Source organism: Tripterygium wilfordii, chromosome 4 (assembly GCF_013401445.1).
Source record: "Tripterygium wilfordii isolate XIE 37 chromosome 4, ASM1340144v1, whole genome shotgun sequence".
In the NCBI taxonomy this organism is placed as follows: Eukaryota; Viridiplantae; Streptophyta; class Magnoliopsida; order Celastrales; family Celastraceae; genus Tripterygium; species Tripterygium wilfordii.
The window spans coordinates 1455872-1470031 of NC_052235.1; the positions used below are offsets into that span (position 1 = coordinate 1455872).

Below are 14160 nucleotides of genomic sequence, written 5' to 3' on the forward strand. Positions count from 1 at the left end.
GTGAAGCCTCCAAGTTGAATTCTGAAAGGTTAATTTGAAAGGATAACCGATGGAATGGGGAACCATAGTTGGCTTAAAAGGTGTTTTCTCAGGCTTTCACAAGTCAATACCTGTTTCTTGCTCTTATGGGGAATTTACTTTTGGGGAACCATAGTTGACTTAAAAGGTGTTTTTTCAGGCTTTGACAAGTCAATTCCTGTTTCTTGCTCTTATGGGGAATTTACTTTTGCAACATTGCTCTTCCTGCACGCAATGATGTTTTCTTCCTGATAGGTTCTTCCATACCGTTTACAGGGAATCTCTTAACGCTCTGGTGATATCCAGGCCATGGGAAGAATGCACACTAGACTTGCTGCCATGCCAATGGGAGGGTAAATTTGAGTTCCGAATTTTTAATGCTCTAGATGAAAAGATAATAATAATAATAATAATTCTGGTTGGTTGTGTGGAATGAATTATTTCTCTAAATTCCAGAGAGATTCTAGTATGCTGGCCGTGGGCCCTACATAGGATTTGGGGTTTGAAGCTGGCCTGGCCCATGGAGGCTTTGAGCCAGCCTGGCTTGGCCTGCCCATTTTACCCAGGGCCTTTGGGCTCTAAGCGTAGGGTTTGACTTTTGGGTTTTGTGGGCTGGCCGTTGACGCCAGTCCCATGAAGGCTTTGGGCCACCTTTGGGCCTAGCTGTGCCGGCCCATTTTTCCCAAAGGCCCTAAACATAGGATTTGCTGATTTGGGGTTTGTGACAGGCCCGGCTCAAGAAGGATTTGGGCCACATCTGGGCCGGCCCATTTTACCCAAGGGCCAGCTAGGCCGGTTCTTGGACCATAGGATTTGAGGTTTGCAAGGCTGGCCCACAATTTGTTATGAGATGGACTGGCCCGGCCCGGCCCGGCCCATGGAGGCATTGGGCCAAGCTGAGCCGGCCCATTTTACAACTCATGGAGGCATTGGCCCATGAAGGCATTGTGCGCAGTTCCACATTATCAAAAAGTATGCAAATGTTACTTTTTATTTCCATTATATTACACAGATAATGATGCTTAACAAATATGTGTCGATATTTGGTCTTCTAGATGCAGTGCGAGTTTAGGGTTTAGGGATGACTCTGAGCATGAAGATATCGGTTCTGATATGCATATTTTTTGGGGATGTTACTGCTTCAGATACTTGTCAAACCAATCACTAGCTTTTATTACCATGGATGAAGTCATCTGATGTCCAATTCCAGGTTCTGCAATCAGCTGCATATTTATGGAGAACATTAAAATGTCGTGGGAAAAAATAAAATAAATATATGACAGCTGAAAAATCCTACATTTGAATTGATGATGCCGGAATATAGAGATGCCTCGACTACGGTGAGATGGCTTTGCTAATTAGTTTTAATTTAACACCAAAAATTTAACAAGGCAAATTTGGTTGTGTCTTCTGATGATACTTTTACATGGCACAATAAGCACATACCTCGAATTTATCCAAACTATGCGCTTCTTTATAAGCATTGGAAGCTCTACATTTTGGTATCTCCAAACCTGCGAGTGGACAACGGGGATCGTCCGCACCTGTAGATTTCAATTTGAAATTTTGTGACAAATCCACAGTAAACGCTAAATCGAAGTTATAAAATCATCTACCTATTTCAGTTATGACTCTATCAAACCCTTTTTTTTTTTTAATATCAATTACAAACCCCTTGATTCTCTTCTCTTCTTTTTTTTTTAAATTACAAACCGCAATTTCGTTAACATTGCCCTCCCTAGCCAATTAATCACTCTCAAACATTATAAACCCTACTTCTCTCGCAAACAGCACATTCCAACTCATTCCCTTCTCGCATCAAATTTCAACCAGTTCAAAGAGAAGTTTGATCACAAATCTGGATTCATTCTCAAACCCAAATATCCGCTAATCTTCACACCTAGACTGCCAGAGGACCATTTGATGCATGGTCTTCCTATAAAAGAAATAGTTAATACCATTCAAAATCAGCAGAGGACGGGGAGCTATTGCTGGAATTGTGTATGGTGAATCAAAATGAGATGCCAAGCCAGGAGCAATCCTATCCCAAACCTAGTCAAACCATCAGAAATAATTCAACATTAACATGCATTTTGAAATAGAAAAGTCAAATAGGAAGTTTGGTATCAAAGGACAGTGGATTTAGCAGCAATACCGAATGGGGCAAAAAAAAAACTGCAACGAAATGCTACTAAAATACAGCATAACCGGAACTGTTTAACAATAATTAACTAATAATGTCAGGAAATAGCCAACTTGAAAGAAAATGAAATCAGGGAATTGCAAAAACCTATATCGACTTGTTGGCAATCAAAACTTTTCGAGCAATTGCAACATTTCAAAATTTTAACTGACCTTCTTAACAACTTCTTCATCAATGACACTCTTTCCTAGGTCAATCCGTGCTTCTGCAACAACAACAGCAGCTAATCGGAGGGAATACAGAAAAGCCTGGGCAAAGAAACAACAACAACAATACCAAAAGAAAAGGAAAGGAGAAAAGCTACACAAATTGGACAAGCATAAACTATAACAGCTACAATCATATTGCAGAAACACAAGGAGCGTTCAAGGTCAGAGTTGAATACCACACACATGCGGCATGCCTGACATACCAGTCATAACTAGAAACATACTATCCAAACTACAACCTACTTTAAGTGCAAGTAGCATCCGCTCAATGTTATAATTGGCCAATCTTGATTCATTAAATTTCACTTCCATCACTCATTTTTTTGATTTAAAAAGAAACTCTTCAAAAAATATATAATTTTAATTCTACCTTACCAACAGCGTAAACTGAGCAAAATGAGCAACTGTTTAAGTGATAAAAAGAGAGATTTTTTTTTGGATGCAAAGAATAATATATCAAAGGCGGGTGTGGCCCAAACACATCAAAAAGTAGGATTAATATCTAGTACTTCTTGAACATTACAAGAGCAAACTGTAAGGAGATTATGCCGAAGCAAACTCAAAGCAGCTTCTTGTGAAAAACGACAATTGTTATCTGCGTTACCTTCAAATACAGGTTTTATGCTGTCAACTCGACCTTGCCACATATCATTATCTATTGCCCAACGAAACCCCTGAAATAATGTTGCATGGAGATTCAGTTATGTATGGAACATATATTTGCGTAAACTTCAAAAACTGTTGTGACTTAGTCAAGCGTACTTGAACACCAATTATAGGGGCAACCACAGAATAGCGGGTGTCACCAGCAGCAGCAAACCATGCATGCATTCCTGGACGGAATATAAGTACATAAGGTACAAATGTTAAAGATAGATTCACAATAATTTTTCTAGATTTCAATAGTTAAACCTCCAAGAGATTCTCCGGTAATTCCTATTCGGGTGGGGTCTATGTCCTTCCTTGCAGTGAGATAATCTGCTAGTTTTATTAAGTCCCACACCTGCAGTTATCGTAGTTTTAAGCACCTTGTCATCAATAAAAGATTTCTCACAATTAACTCAAAATGATTTGACTAATCTCTACTATACTTGAAGAAATGAAAATATTGTACAGCGCTCTCTCCATCAACAGAGTGGAACTAAATCACAACATTTTGACCGATCAACCATGACTCTTTTGTAATATAGTTCAAACAATTAAGAAAGGAGAACAAGTTTACAAAATACAATTGATAGCAATTCAGTTTATCAACTCCCCAAGCAGCGGTTAACAGTTCAGTTACGTCCATATGCATTGAGCAAAATGATATACGAAGAACTTACTGTATCAAATATGAATGGCATCGTGTCACCCTTTTTCCATGAAGATATGAGAGCCTACATGTGAATAGCACACCAGGTTACTAATAAAATTTAAAAGGAGAGAAAATTTAATAATTGAAAAAGAACTAGGATTCCATACTCGACCTTACATTGGGTTATAATCAAAAAATTATAGGAAAGCAAGTGAAGCCATGTACCACATAACTTTGAATACTCTCTCAATCCAGTGGAAGATGACAGTCGTTAAGAGTCATGAAATCTCTGTAATTTGTTTCACAGAAAATCAAGCTTTTGGAAAATCTATATTTTCCTTGAGGGAAAATTGTTAGGTTTTCATCATATGTTTTCTGCAAATATGTAAAGGGAAACTCCTTCAAACAAACACCAGAAAATTATGACTTTTCCTAGAGTTCTATTTTACTTGAAACAAACGATTAATTTAATATAAATTCCGCAGCAGTGCATATGCCACAGCAGAGAGATATTGACTTCAAACTCGTCAGACCAAATTATACACAGATCATAAATATCTATACCCTTTTCCTAGGTAGTTTAGTAAAGTACAATTAATCCGGTTCAACACTAGATTTAGCATATGATACTCACATCTCGATAGGTGGTTTTACTACTGGCGCGTTCACCATGGTAGCGAGAATCAATAGCAATGGCTACATAACCCCGAGAAGCATATGCCTGAAAGAAGGAAAAGAAAACATATAAAATGTCTCTTTCAAAGCCAAGCTAATAGTTGGGAAAATCCACAAGAGAAGCTACCTCAAGCAATGGTCGCAGCCATTCTTTGCACTTATTTGTACTGTGCAGAAAAACTACAGCAGGCCTTCTAAGGTTGCTCTCTTTCATGCTCAAAATCAATACAGGCAGACGTCCTTGCTCTCCTGCCTAGCAATAGCCAACATAACATGAATGCATTATACACACAAAATCCCTGCATGTGAAGGTATGAAGAAAAAAGAAATGGAGGCTGCATGACCACCAAAACAGTTGAAAGTAGAAATGGTCACTAAAGGCTATATTTCCCTATGTTGGACAGATTATGCACAAGGACTGCAGAGCTTTATTACCTCAGTAATCAAGTAAAGGTTTTCCTCCTTAAGCAAATCCTTAAGATTTCCAATCTTCTCCCTCGGACAAGACTCCATTGCCTGTAACAATCAAATCGTACGTCAATTCATCAAGTACTGACCAATAAGGGCAGTGATGGAATTGAAGAAAGTAGATCATCTTGAAAGTAATAAAGGATAGCATATTGAACCTCGCTGATGTTGTTTGGCGTGGTTGCATCCTGGTACAGAGGGTGCGCCACGGGTTTTGCAGGTTCCACAGATAGCGGGACTGAGAGAAACGCCACAATTTCAAAACAGAAAACAGACATACTCGATCAGAATTCAGAAGTGACGAAAATACAAATAGCAATATTAGGCAAATAGATCATTTACTTGCAACTACGTCTCTAATTGCTTGTAAAAATTAAATCGCCAATTTAAGTTCAAGTACTATTTAATATCGAGTACTTTTACATCTCAATTTTCTTTTCTCACACTTTCTCAGCGACCAAACAAGGCGACAATTGAATATTACTTCGTTTTTCTTTCACTATTACTTTTTTTCTACGCTACTTATTTGTAGCTGTTCCCAGTCAGTGTAAGACAGAGGCTTAAAAAACTTTTGAAACCTGATAATCCTCACAATTTTCCTTAATTTTTTCTCTTTTTCCCGCCGACCAAACAGACCACAAAAAACTATATCGAACCTTCAGCAGATCGCCTGCTGCGGAGAACATTGAGAAACTCTGATCGAACCGTCTCGGCATGAACAACTGCTAATTCTCCCCGCATTTTGGTCCCTGCAGATTCAGGAACACGTATTACGTTGACGATCCTTCGAGTCCTGTATTTATAGGCGATGGTTTTTGGAGGGTACTCACGCGTGTGAAGTTCCTGCTGTGGCACGTGGGGGATTCCGTTGACGTGCGATATCACTGCTACCGTAGATATAAGAAGAGTACTACAGCGGGGGATTACAGAAACAACCATCATCATAATTTCCCTGTGAAAGAAAGAAAGAAAGTGATTTACTATTCTTTCATATTTAACTATTTATTTATGAGGCGTAATCATGTTGGACAACGTGACACACGGAGGAGTGAAGCAATTCTTTTATCTGCTTTGAATTATTATTTTTTTGACGATAAGATTTTCCAATTTAGTTGGCAGACAAAAGGCTTTTAAATAAAATGGGAAAGAGTTGTAATCTATTTGGGTTGCTTGTAAAATTAATCATCTTAATTAGGGGATTGAATTATTTAAGTTTAGTTGGTTTATTTTTCTTTTTTTCAATTGTTCAGCGGAGAGGTGATCACATATTATCAAAGAAATCATACAGTGAAAAAATAGTTTTAAAATTGAGAATGATAGAAGGGAAGGTGGGAGGAAGCTGAAGCTCCTCCAATTGATAATAATTTTTTTAAAAAAAAGGATAGGAAGTTGCAACGAAGTTACCATCATCAGTGTTGCGTTCTTGCTTCGTACATTTCTAATTTGGGTTCTTGTAAGTCCTGTTTAGGCTTTCAAAAGGAGACTTAACTGCATAATCCCTCCAAAACTGCGTGCTTCCCCCCTCTGATTCAGTGCAATCAAATGTTAAATATGGCTATGCTGCCAAGTTCACCCCTATCAAAGGTCATTTTCTTCTTGAACAGCCTGGCTTTATGTTACACTCATTGCTACTGCTACAAATCTTGCAAGAAAGTCATACTATTATCAATGACAGCATTGACAAGCTATTAAGAAGCAGAGCACCATAGATCTTCTGTTCTATATATGTAACTTGGCTTCTTCCAAGTCCAGATTTTTTCCCAGAAGGCGACTTTATTTACCTGAGACAGGAAGGTTCCTTCAACAGCTAAAAACCAATGCACTGATAGTACATCTGGTGCTAAAAACCAATTCAGGAAGGTTCCAAAGCTTTTACATTTCTTTCCATTTCATTGATGTTCTCAAAAGGAGCATGATCATGTGTGGAAAAAAACATGTTTAAGAGCAGATCCTGCTGAATTAGAGTAACTGGTTTTAACTCGCCAAACATATAGGCCATACACACGACATAACTCTACAACGGCAAAGCATCGTGAAATCCAAAGAACACTTCTATAAATATGTATCATGAGATTTAGGCTAGTATTATTTCATTGAATTTCTCGGTATTTAGGGCTCTAGCTCGAAGCCCCGTCAAGAAGAGGGGATGAATCACAAGCCACATATATGTCGACACCACCCTATCAGTTTTCGCCCCAACTGCCACTCTTCGTATTGGTTCTAAATTCTAATCTCCCCTGTGGGAACAAACAGGTTTTGGAACTTCCGTAGGAATATCATTATTAAAGGCGGAAGTGATAAGAATGACTGTCTCACACATTTTCAGCAGTCGCAACAGAAGGGGATGTTGCAAAGCCATAGCTGCAAGCCTCCTTGTGATTTTCTGCTACAGTTTCGGCTTTTATAGTGCTTCTCCCCATAGGTTCTTGCTGGCTCCCCGATCCTTTTTGGGAGACTGGAGAACACGTTTCTGCCATATGAATGCATAAGGACCAATCTTCCATGTATAAGACAGATAATGAAAACCCGAAATTGGAAATCGTCAATAGAAAAATGCTTGGTTGGCACAGAAGTAATAAGCTGATTGAGAAGATCCCAAAAGAAACTAACCTTTTATGCTCCCAAAAGTAATCAGTCGATGGAGAACATCCCGGAACCTGGTTAGGATGAGCCTTTCCTGCTCTACGTAGACCTCCGAGCTCTCATGCCCATTATATAACTTCTGAGTCTTATTTTGACAATGTTCTGCTACCGTAGTTGGTGACGCCGCTCTTGTAAAGATTGTATCAGGTTCATCACACATAAGTGCTAGTGTTCCAGGGGACATTGGCCTTTTATTTTGCAAATCACCTTCATCTGCACCGCCATTGCTGCATTTATCTCTAGCTGCTTGGTCCCCACTCAAACGGTTCTCTGGCAAAGTTTTGTGAACACCATGTCCTTCCAAACCATCTTCACTCTCTTGAATAGGGGAAGCAGAAAAGGTACGGGTATTCTGTTGTCCCTCAGTTTTCTCATCCATTTTTCCTCTTTTTTCTAGCAAGGTTAACCCAAAGTATTAGAGAGAGAGAAAAAGAAGAACATTTGATCTCTTCTTCACTAAACTTCATAGAAACATAGACTAACAAATTATGGCGAATCAACCAGGATGTGTAGTTTTTAAATACACAAAAAAAAAATAATAATAATTAAAGCAGTGTCAACGGAGGTAGGCATAAAGGTTGCTTATGAAATTAAACCTTACTTTACACTAGTCACATGTCATGCACATAAAACCGAGAAACAGTGATACAAATTTTGAACTTTGTTTCGTAGTTATCATCATCGTCGTCGCTAATTCACTATAATCATCAAACCCTCTGATTCAGAACAATTTTGGGTTGACTACATGAATACATATAAGAAGATAGTTGGAATTGGAATCCATTAAATGGAGGGTCGTAGTCATAGAATATCACAAGAAATCCCTCATTCTAGAAGAAGAATGTATGTCCATGTGTTCAACCAAGAGAGGGATAAATTTTACAAATGGCAAACTAGCTAGTAGAAGTCAACTAATACTCAATCAGAAGTTAATATATGTGTTCACAATTCAGAAACTTTGCCTCAGCACAAGTTTGTGTCTCATAAGAACTTAAGAAGCTTCTACTGCTTGGAATAAAGCGGCGAAGTCTAAAGAGGACTTTGTATTCAGCTATGTCTTATTTTGTAGTCCCAGAATCCACAGCCTTTCACCCTCTCTGTCATGCAGAGTTACATCTTTACTCGTATTGTCAAAAAATACGAATTACGCAACCTTAATACATATGAATGCAGTAAATATCCCCATATGATAAGATAACCTCCTACCAGGACTCATTTTTGAAGTGTGACTGATGTTTGACAATAGTCTTTTACCAGCAAACAAGTTCACCATAAATCTTATAGGCTTACAGGTGCCAACCGCCAAGTCAGTTAGACATAGTAAATCCGAAAAGTTGTTATAATCAATTCATAACTATTTACTAGATCAATATTAGAAATTATATTGAAATGCTCAGAAACAAGATAATGTCATTTGTGTTTTTCAGTGAATACCTGAAAGTGCCTTTCTAGCTTCTTCTGAAACTATGACCAAGACTGAGCATAGCTCATTCATGTCCTGAGGTTGAAGGATGCCCGCCAGTGGAGATCTTCAGCCAGGAGCAGTTATGAAAATTAGCTTTAAAAGGGAAAGCAGGAAAAAGCTTCAAATAGGCACTTGTAGAAGACTGGCACAAACACTTACCTGTATGTGGGCTTTGAGGATCTTGAAACTGATGCATTAGTCCTTTGAGAAACAGGGGCAGAGATAATGGAAGAGGAGGCTTTGGGACTTTTTTGAAAAGTTTCCTGACAATTAAGAAATTCAAATTATGGAGGACATTTCTTGATTCATTCTACTGAGAGGAACAGGAAACAGAAAGCCAAGATGGAAATATACCAAATTTAAAGGAGTAGAGAGATTATGAGATTTTCGTAAATGCTGAAAATACTAATAAATTCAGAGTTGATTTCATGTGGATAATGCAATCAAAAGGAGACAAAAAAACACTATGTGGTAAATAATAAGATATAAACAGCTTATGTTCGTCCAAGTAACATAGAGCAAAATAAAATAATGAACTTTTGTCACAATGGAGGAAAAATCAGGAATTAAGCTGTTCAGCACACGACACGATAAGGGATAGAATTTTATTATTTTCACCACAAAGTGAATGAACTTAAATCAAAATACTAAAAAATGGTTCAAATCAGCCTAATTACATACTATAACTTCAAGGACGTCATAACGAGTAGGACAAAGAAGCACCTGTTGAAATTGTAGAGTGGTATGATTTAATAGATCTTTGGATGCCATGGTTAACATTTCCTCGCCTCTTCTTTTCTTGGATACAACAGAATTGCCATAGCCGGATGACCCAATGGCCCCACTGATAGCTGCATTGGCAGCCTGTTGCATGTTGGTCATGGCATTGGGATCTCCACAAAATAGAGACTGTCTTTCTTCACTTCCTTCAAGGTTCTTGCAATCCATGCATTTACAATTTTCAGAGCAAAGAATATTAGCTTGGAAGCACTCACAATACTTCTTGAGACAACCAGATTTCTTGCAGTGACATCCTTTATTGTGCTTTCCCACCAATTGAACTTCCCCAGCTTCTTCCTGGAATTACTTTCACGTATTATAAATGCATTACCAATCACAGCATGATTATAAATTGCTTGAATCCAACATGACATCTAGGCCACATTGCTCCGGATATAGTTTATATCCTTACATATCCCATTTAAAGGAGTAAGAAAGCATGCAACTTGACTTAGCATTCAAAAAAAAAAAACCGTGCACTAATTACACTTCTAGCCAATGACCGGAAATGGACATGGTATATCGCACTAACAAATTTAGCTTGTTCCCGATTGCTCAACTTATTCAAGAGGCGTTGAAAGAAAGATCAGTAAGACAAGGTAGGAAAATAAAAAAGAACCATCACAACAAGAAAAAATTAGAGATGTTGCAATAGTAAGACATGAGTTGCAACAATAACATTCATAAAACTTTTTTTATTCAAAATTAGAGAAGCTACCCATCAAAAAATCGTGTATAACTATAGTAAATAGAAATACTCAATACCATCCAACGCAAAGCAGATGCCCTTAACTAAATTCAAACGTTCTTAAGATACTTCCATATAATAGATGTAAAATGTCATCATACAATAAAAGCATATGGACAAGCCGACAAGGCGATAAATCTTTACAATAGCGTCAAGGTAACTGATTCCAGCATGGACAAAGAACTGAAAGAAAACCATACTCATATCAAAAATTCAGTCACTTCGATCAATGTTACTTCCCCATTAGATTAAAGACAAACCAAGTATACCATCAAAAGAAAGAAAATTTCTTCCAAAATTGAAATTGTAAGATGATTACATACCCTAGCATCTCGAGATCCATGTGGACTGTTTGCAATTTTTGGTCTGAAAGCATTTGGATTGCGCTCTAAGACTGCTCCAACAGCTTCTTGCCTTGCGCTCTCATTATCCACATTATTTAGACAGCTTATGCAATTGCAGTTATCACAATAAATTCCAGTAGCAAAGCACTCGCAGTACCTAGAGTTTGAATCATAAACTTTATGGTTGATAGGGATACATACAAAGTTGTGAAAATAAAAAGAAAAGAAAACTTGCGCTCCAGTTATATCATACAGAAAGCAAAATGGAGTCAAAAACTCAATAAGGTTAATAGAGCCATCATTTAAAGAAATGCAATTGTGGAATATAAACACAACTGAATTACTACAATGACATGTCATAAAACAAGCTCTTTCATAGTTTTGACCTCTTAGAAATTTTCACTGCACCATCTTGTTACCTGTTTCAATAAAATTCTTTTTTTATTCAAGAAAACAAATTTTAAAAAGAATATGGAATATAAAAAGAATACATCCTAATAGAACATGATCTAAGAGATGTATGGTGTTCCCAGCCCCTCACTGAGAACATGTATTACATTTCTTCTTATTGTGCAAAAACTTCACACAATCAAAATTTTTGAAAAAAGTCTTCACACAAGCAAACTTTCAACAGTAAAGGGACAAGTTTCTCAAGGACTACATATGCCAATGGTTAACAATCACCATAAACCTCTAGATGGAGTGTAAATTAATTCCCCAAAATGAAATAAAAAGGCTAATGTGCTCCTGCTTAAACTTCCCAAAGGCTAACAACAAAAACACCAATCAAGTCTTTTATTAGGTCAAAATTAAGACAAATGAGGCAATATACTTACAGTTTCAAGCACCGTGAATTTTTACAATTACATTGCTTTGGTTTCTTAGGCGTACCATCTTTTCCGTCAATGTTACCACGCGGTTGTCTAGGAGATTCTTGCTTCCTGAAGCAAAACACAAACTTTCAGGGTTATGGACAAAATAATTACGCATTTTGTACTCATATGAAAGTATATGGTGAGACGTGGCACAAACAATTAAATACATGTAAGTAAAGTGTTTTAACTTCTGATTTGAGATACACATCATATCCTAAAAATAGGTTAACGGAAAAGTTAATGGTCATTGAGTGAAACATATAGCTTAGAGAATACTAGTCCAAACAATAATCGCATATTGTATTGATATAGATATGAAAAGAAATGAGCAATTGGAAAATCTTTTCCACTTAGAATAAACTATTAAGTACCAAAGATAGCATCAAACCAGAGCAATAAGTAAATTTAGCTAGGATAATATAGTCAATCAGCAAAAGCATTCTGTAAAAAATGGTTAAGAGAGCCGAGAAACTTGAGGCATGAAAATTAGAAACCTCAAGAACTTATATTGTTGCAGAATATAAATCATTATCAATTATAATGCACTAAAGTACTCAGTCGTCAAGTGAATCCCTCATTACACTTTTTGGAAAGTAATAAGATTCAATGATCTAGTTAGCTATTTAAGGCACAAAATAATTTTACAAGTGTTTCCCGCAAAATTCCAAAATCAACTGAAATATTGGTCAAACAACCATAATTATTGCAATAATTTTCTTTCAATATTATCCTTTATTTGGATATTCAGAGACAACTTATAAATATGCTTCCCAACAATCAACTTATACCAGTTTCATCCAATTTTTCTTCAAAAAGCTGCTGAAATCAAATGCTAATACTATCCTTTTAACAAAAGCCCAACCATTTCTTGAAAGTCACACCCTGCAACAAATATTGGCATACTCTTACCCCAGAAACATCTAAAGAAGGCCACCGACATCATCATTGTCTACAAAATTCAATGCTCTTAAAATTTTCATGCTCACGCCAATTGTCTGATCCTATCAAATTGGCCGAAAAAGCCATCAAGAAAAAGACACTCCATACAAGTTAAATGAAAAACATATAATTTCGTATCAAACTTACACGGCCTGAAATGCCGGCACGAGCTTATGCACGGGGTGAGGCACGCGATGAGCAATCTGTGACTGCTGCGGCCGCACTTGAAGCTTCGCCATTGAGTGAATTGGAGAATGCACCTGCAACGGGGACTGCGACTGTAACTGTATTTTCAAAGGAGAATGCCTTTGTGGCAGCGGCTGCACCTGTGGGAACTGTGGCTGCTGCATTGCCAAGGGCAAGCCTAAACTCAACTGCAGCTGCGGTGACTCCAAAATTGAGATCTTCGATTGCAATTTCGATTTCTCCGTCAGCATCGGATTCGCCGACGCTCGGCAAGCTGCCGTGAAATCTAACTGCCTCGCCAATTTCTTTGGGGTAAAATCGGAAATAGTTTCGCCTTGTTCCATTGATCCTATGAAGCACAAACGATGGCCTTCAGAAAAACGCCTATCCAGTTTTACAAAAATTCGACTCGTCAACGAAAGGCTCAACGATAAGAATAGCGACTAGCAGGTTCAGATTTTAGCTAAAAAACTTTTTGTAGAGCGATAGAATGAATGATGAACAATACAGTGTCCTTGTGACTGCAATCTGACTCCGGCAGCTGATCGGAATCGAAGGAATTCGACTGGTACGGACTCGCAGAGAGATTTGAGAGACGCTTTTGAGTATCTTTTCCCTTTTTTCCTTCACTTCTCTCCCTCCGAGATTATTTCAAATTTAATTATATGAAAATCCGACGGGTGGATGATTATGGGATTGATCGGACGGGTGAAATTAAAACCTAATTCAGACGGCCGATATCCGATAGAAGGGCAAGATGTTGATTAATTTCCGTTGGATTGACGAAGGGTTTAGGCCAATTTCCAGGGTAAGCGATAGGAGTGGAATTTGGCGCTAATAGGAGTCGGAAATAAAAGGAAGTCGCGGTGAATGTACACGTGTACGACCTAGATGAATTTTGGTTTGGAGTTAGGGTTTTGAAACGAACGGATGAAATTTAAAATTTTGTGATATTATCTAACAATGACTTTGTTTTGTTTTTAAGGAAACACAAAGATGAAACGCCGTCGTTCCCGGATGGTCAAAATTAGGAAACAGACAACTTTGGCAGTATTTCTCATTACTTTACACTGGACATGCTGGATCCATTCAATCTAGTAAAGCTCTCAAGAGTCGAGAGGGGTTTATAAATAAAACTAAAGATATTTATTTACAATTCGACATTAAATTGTGAATCTTTTTTTTTTTAATGTGTATAAATTAGTTAATAGAATTTGAATGCGGTGTCATTAAAATATTCCAAAATCTGCAGAAGATAAATTAGCTAGTTATATTCCAATAACGTGATATGGTTTTACTATAAACTTTAT

The 14160-nt window shown here is 37.5% G+C and overlaps 2 protein-coding genes across 3 annotated transcripts; both read right to left on the reverse strand.

Annotated features, from left to right (window-relative positions):
* Window positions 1-980: 980 nt before the first annotated feature.
* On the reverse strand, window positions 981-5824 carry LOC119997818 (putative esterase YitV). The gene is made up of 13 exons (XM_038845019.1): window positions 5527-5824; window positions 5029-5108; window positions 4838-4918; window positions 4530-4655; window positions 4362-4448; window positions 3756-3809; window positions 3343-3433; window positions 3193-3263; window positions 3035-3104; window positions 2374-2426; window positions 1977-2070; window positions 1465-1562; window positions 981-1241 (listed from the first exon to the last, which is right to left on the reverse strand). Exons 1-13 carry the CDS (start codon window positions 5813-5815, stop codon window positions 1152-1154), a joined length of 1284 nt encoding a protein of 427 aa, XP_038700947.1. The 5' UTR covers window positions 5816-5824; the 3' UTR covers window positions 981-1151.
* Window positions 5825-6237: 413 nt separating this feature from the next.
* LOC119997817 (protein tesmin/TSO1-like CXC 5) lies at window positions 6238-13650 on the reverse strand. Of its 2 annotated transcripts, none has more exons than XM_038845017.1 (8): window positions 12812-13650; window positions 11687-11791; window positions 10830-11007; window positions 9702-10055; window positions 9138-9241; window positions 8948-9042; window positions 7481-7906; window positions 6238-7367 (listed from the first exon to the last, which is right to left on the reverse strand). In XM_038845017.1, the coding sequence occupies exons 1-8, from the start codon at window positions 13192-13194 to the stop codon at window positions 7183-7185; spliced, it is 1830 nt and encodes a 609-aa protein (XP_038700945.1). In that variant the 5' UTR covers window positions 13195-13650; the 3' UTR covers window positions 6238-7182. The 2 variants fall into 2 exon arrangements, with proteins under 2 accessions (XP_038700945.1, XP_038700946.1); XM_038845018.1 differs by having other exon boundaries at window positions 6241-7340.
* Between the last annotated feature and the right edge of the window lie 510 nt (window positions 13651-14160).

Bases quoted from the DNA above. Each gene is read 5' to 3' on its own strand.
- LOC119997817 (XM_038845017.1), bottom strand. From the start codon at position 13,194: ATGGAACAAGGCGAAACTATTTCCGATTTTACCCCAAAGAAATTGGCG. The intron at 9,242-9,701 runs GTGCTTCTTTGT...CTTAATTGTCAG, and splicing joins CCACTCTACAATTTCAACAG to GAAACTTTTCAAAAAAGTCC. The intron at 7,368-7,480 runs GTTAGTTTCTTT...TATACATGGAAG, and splicing joins TACTTTTGGGAGCATAAAAG to ATTGGTCCTTATGCATTCAT.
- LOC119997818 (XM_038845019.1), bottom strand. From the start codon at position 5,815: ATGATGATGGTTGTTTCTGTAATCCCCCGCTGTAGTACTCTTCTTATA. The intron at 4,919-5,028 runs GTTCAATATGCT...TGATTGTTACAG, and splicing joins CGCCAAACAACATCAGCGAG to GCAATGGAGTCTTGTCCGAG. The intron at 3,264-3,342 runs GTTTAACTATTG...TATTCCGTCCAG, and splicing joins TACCGGAGAATCTCTTGGAG to GAATGCATGCATGGTTTGCT.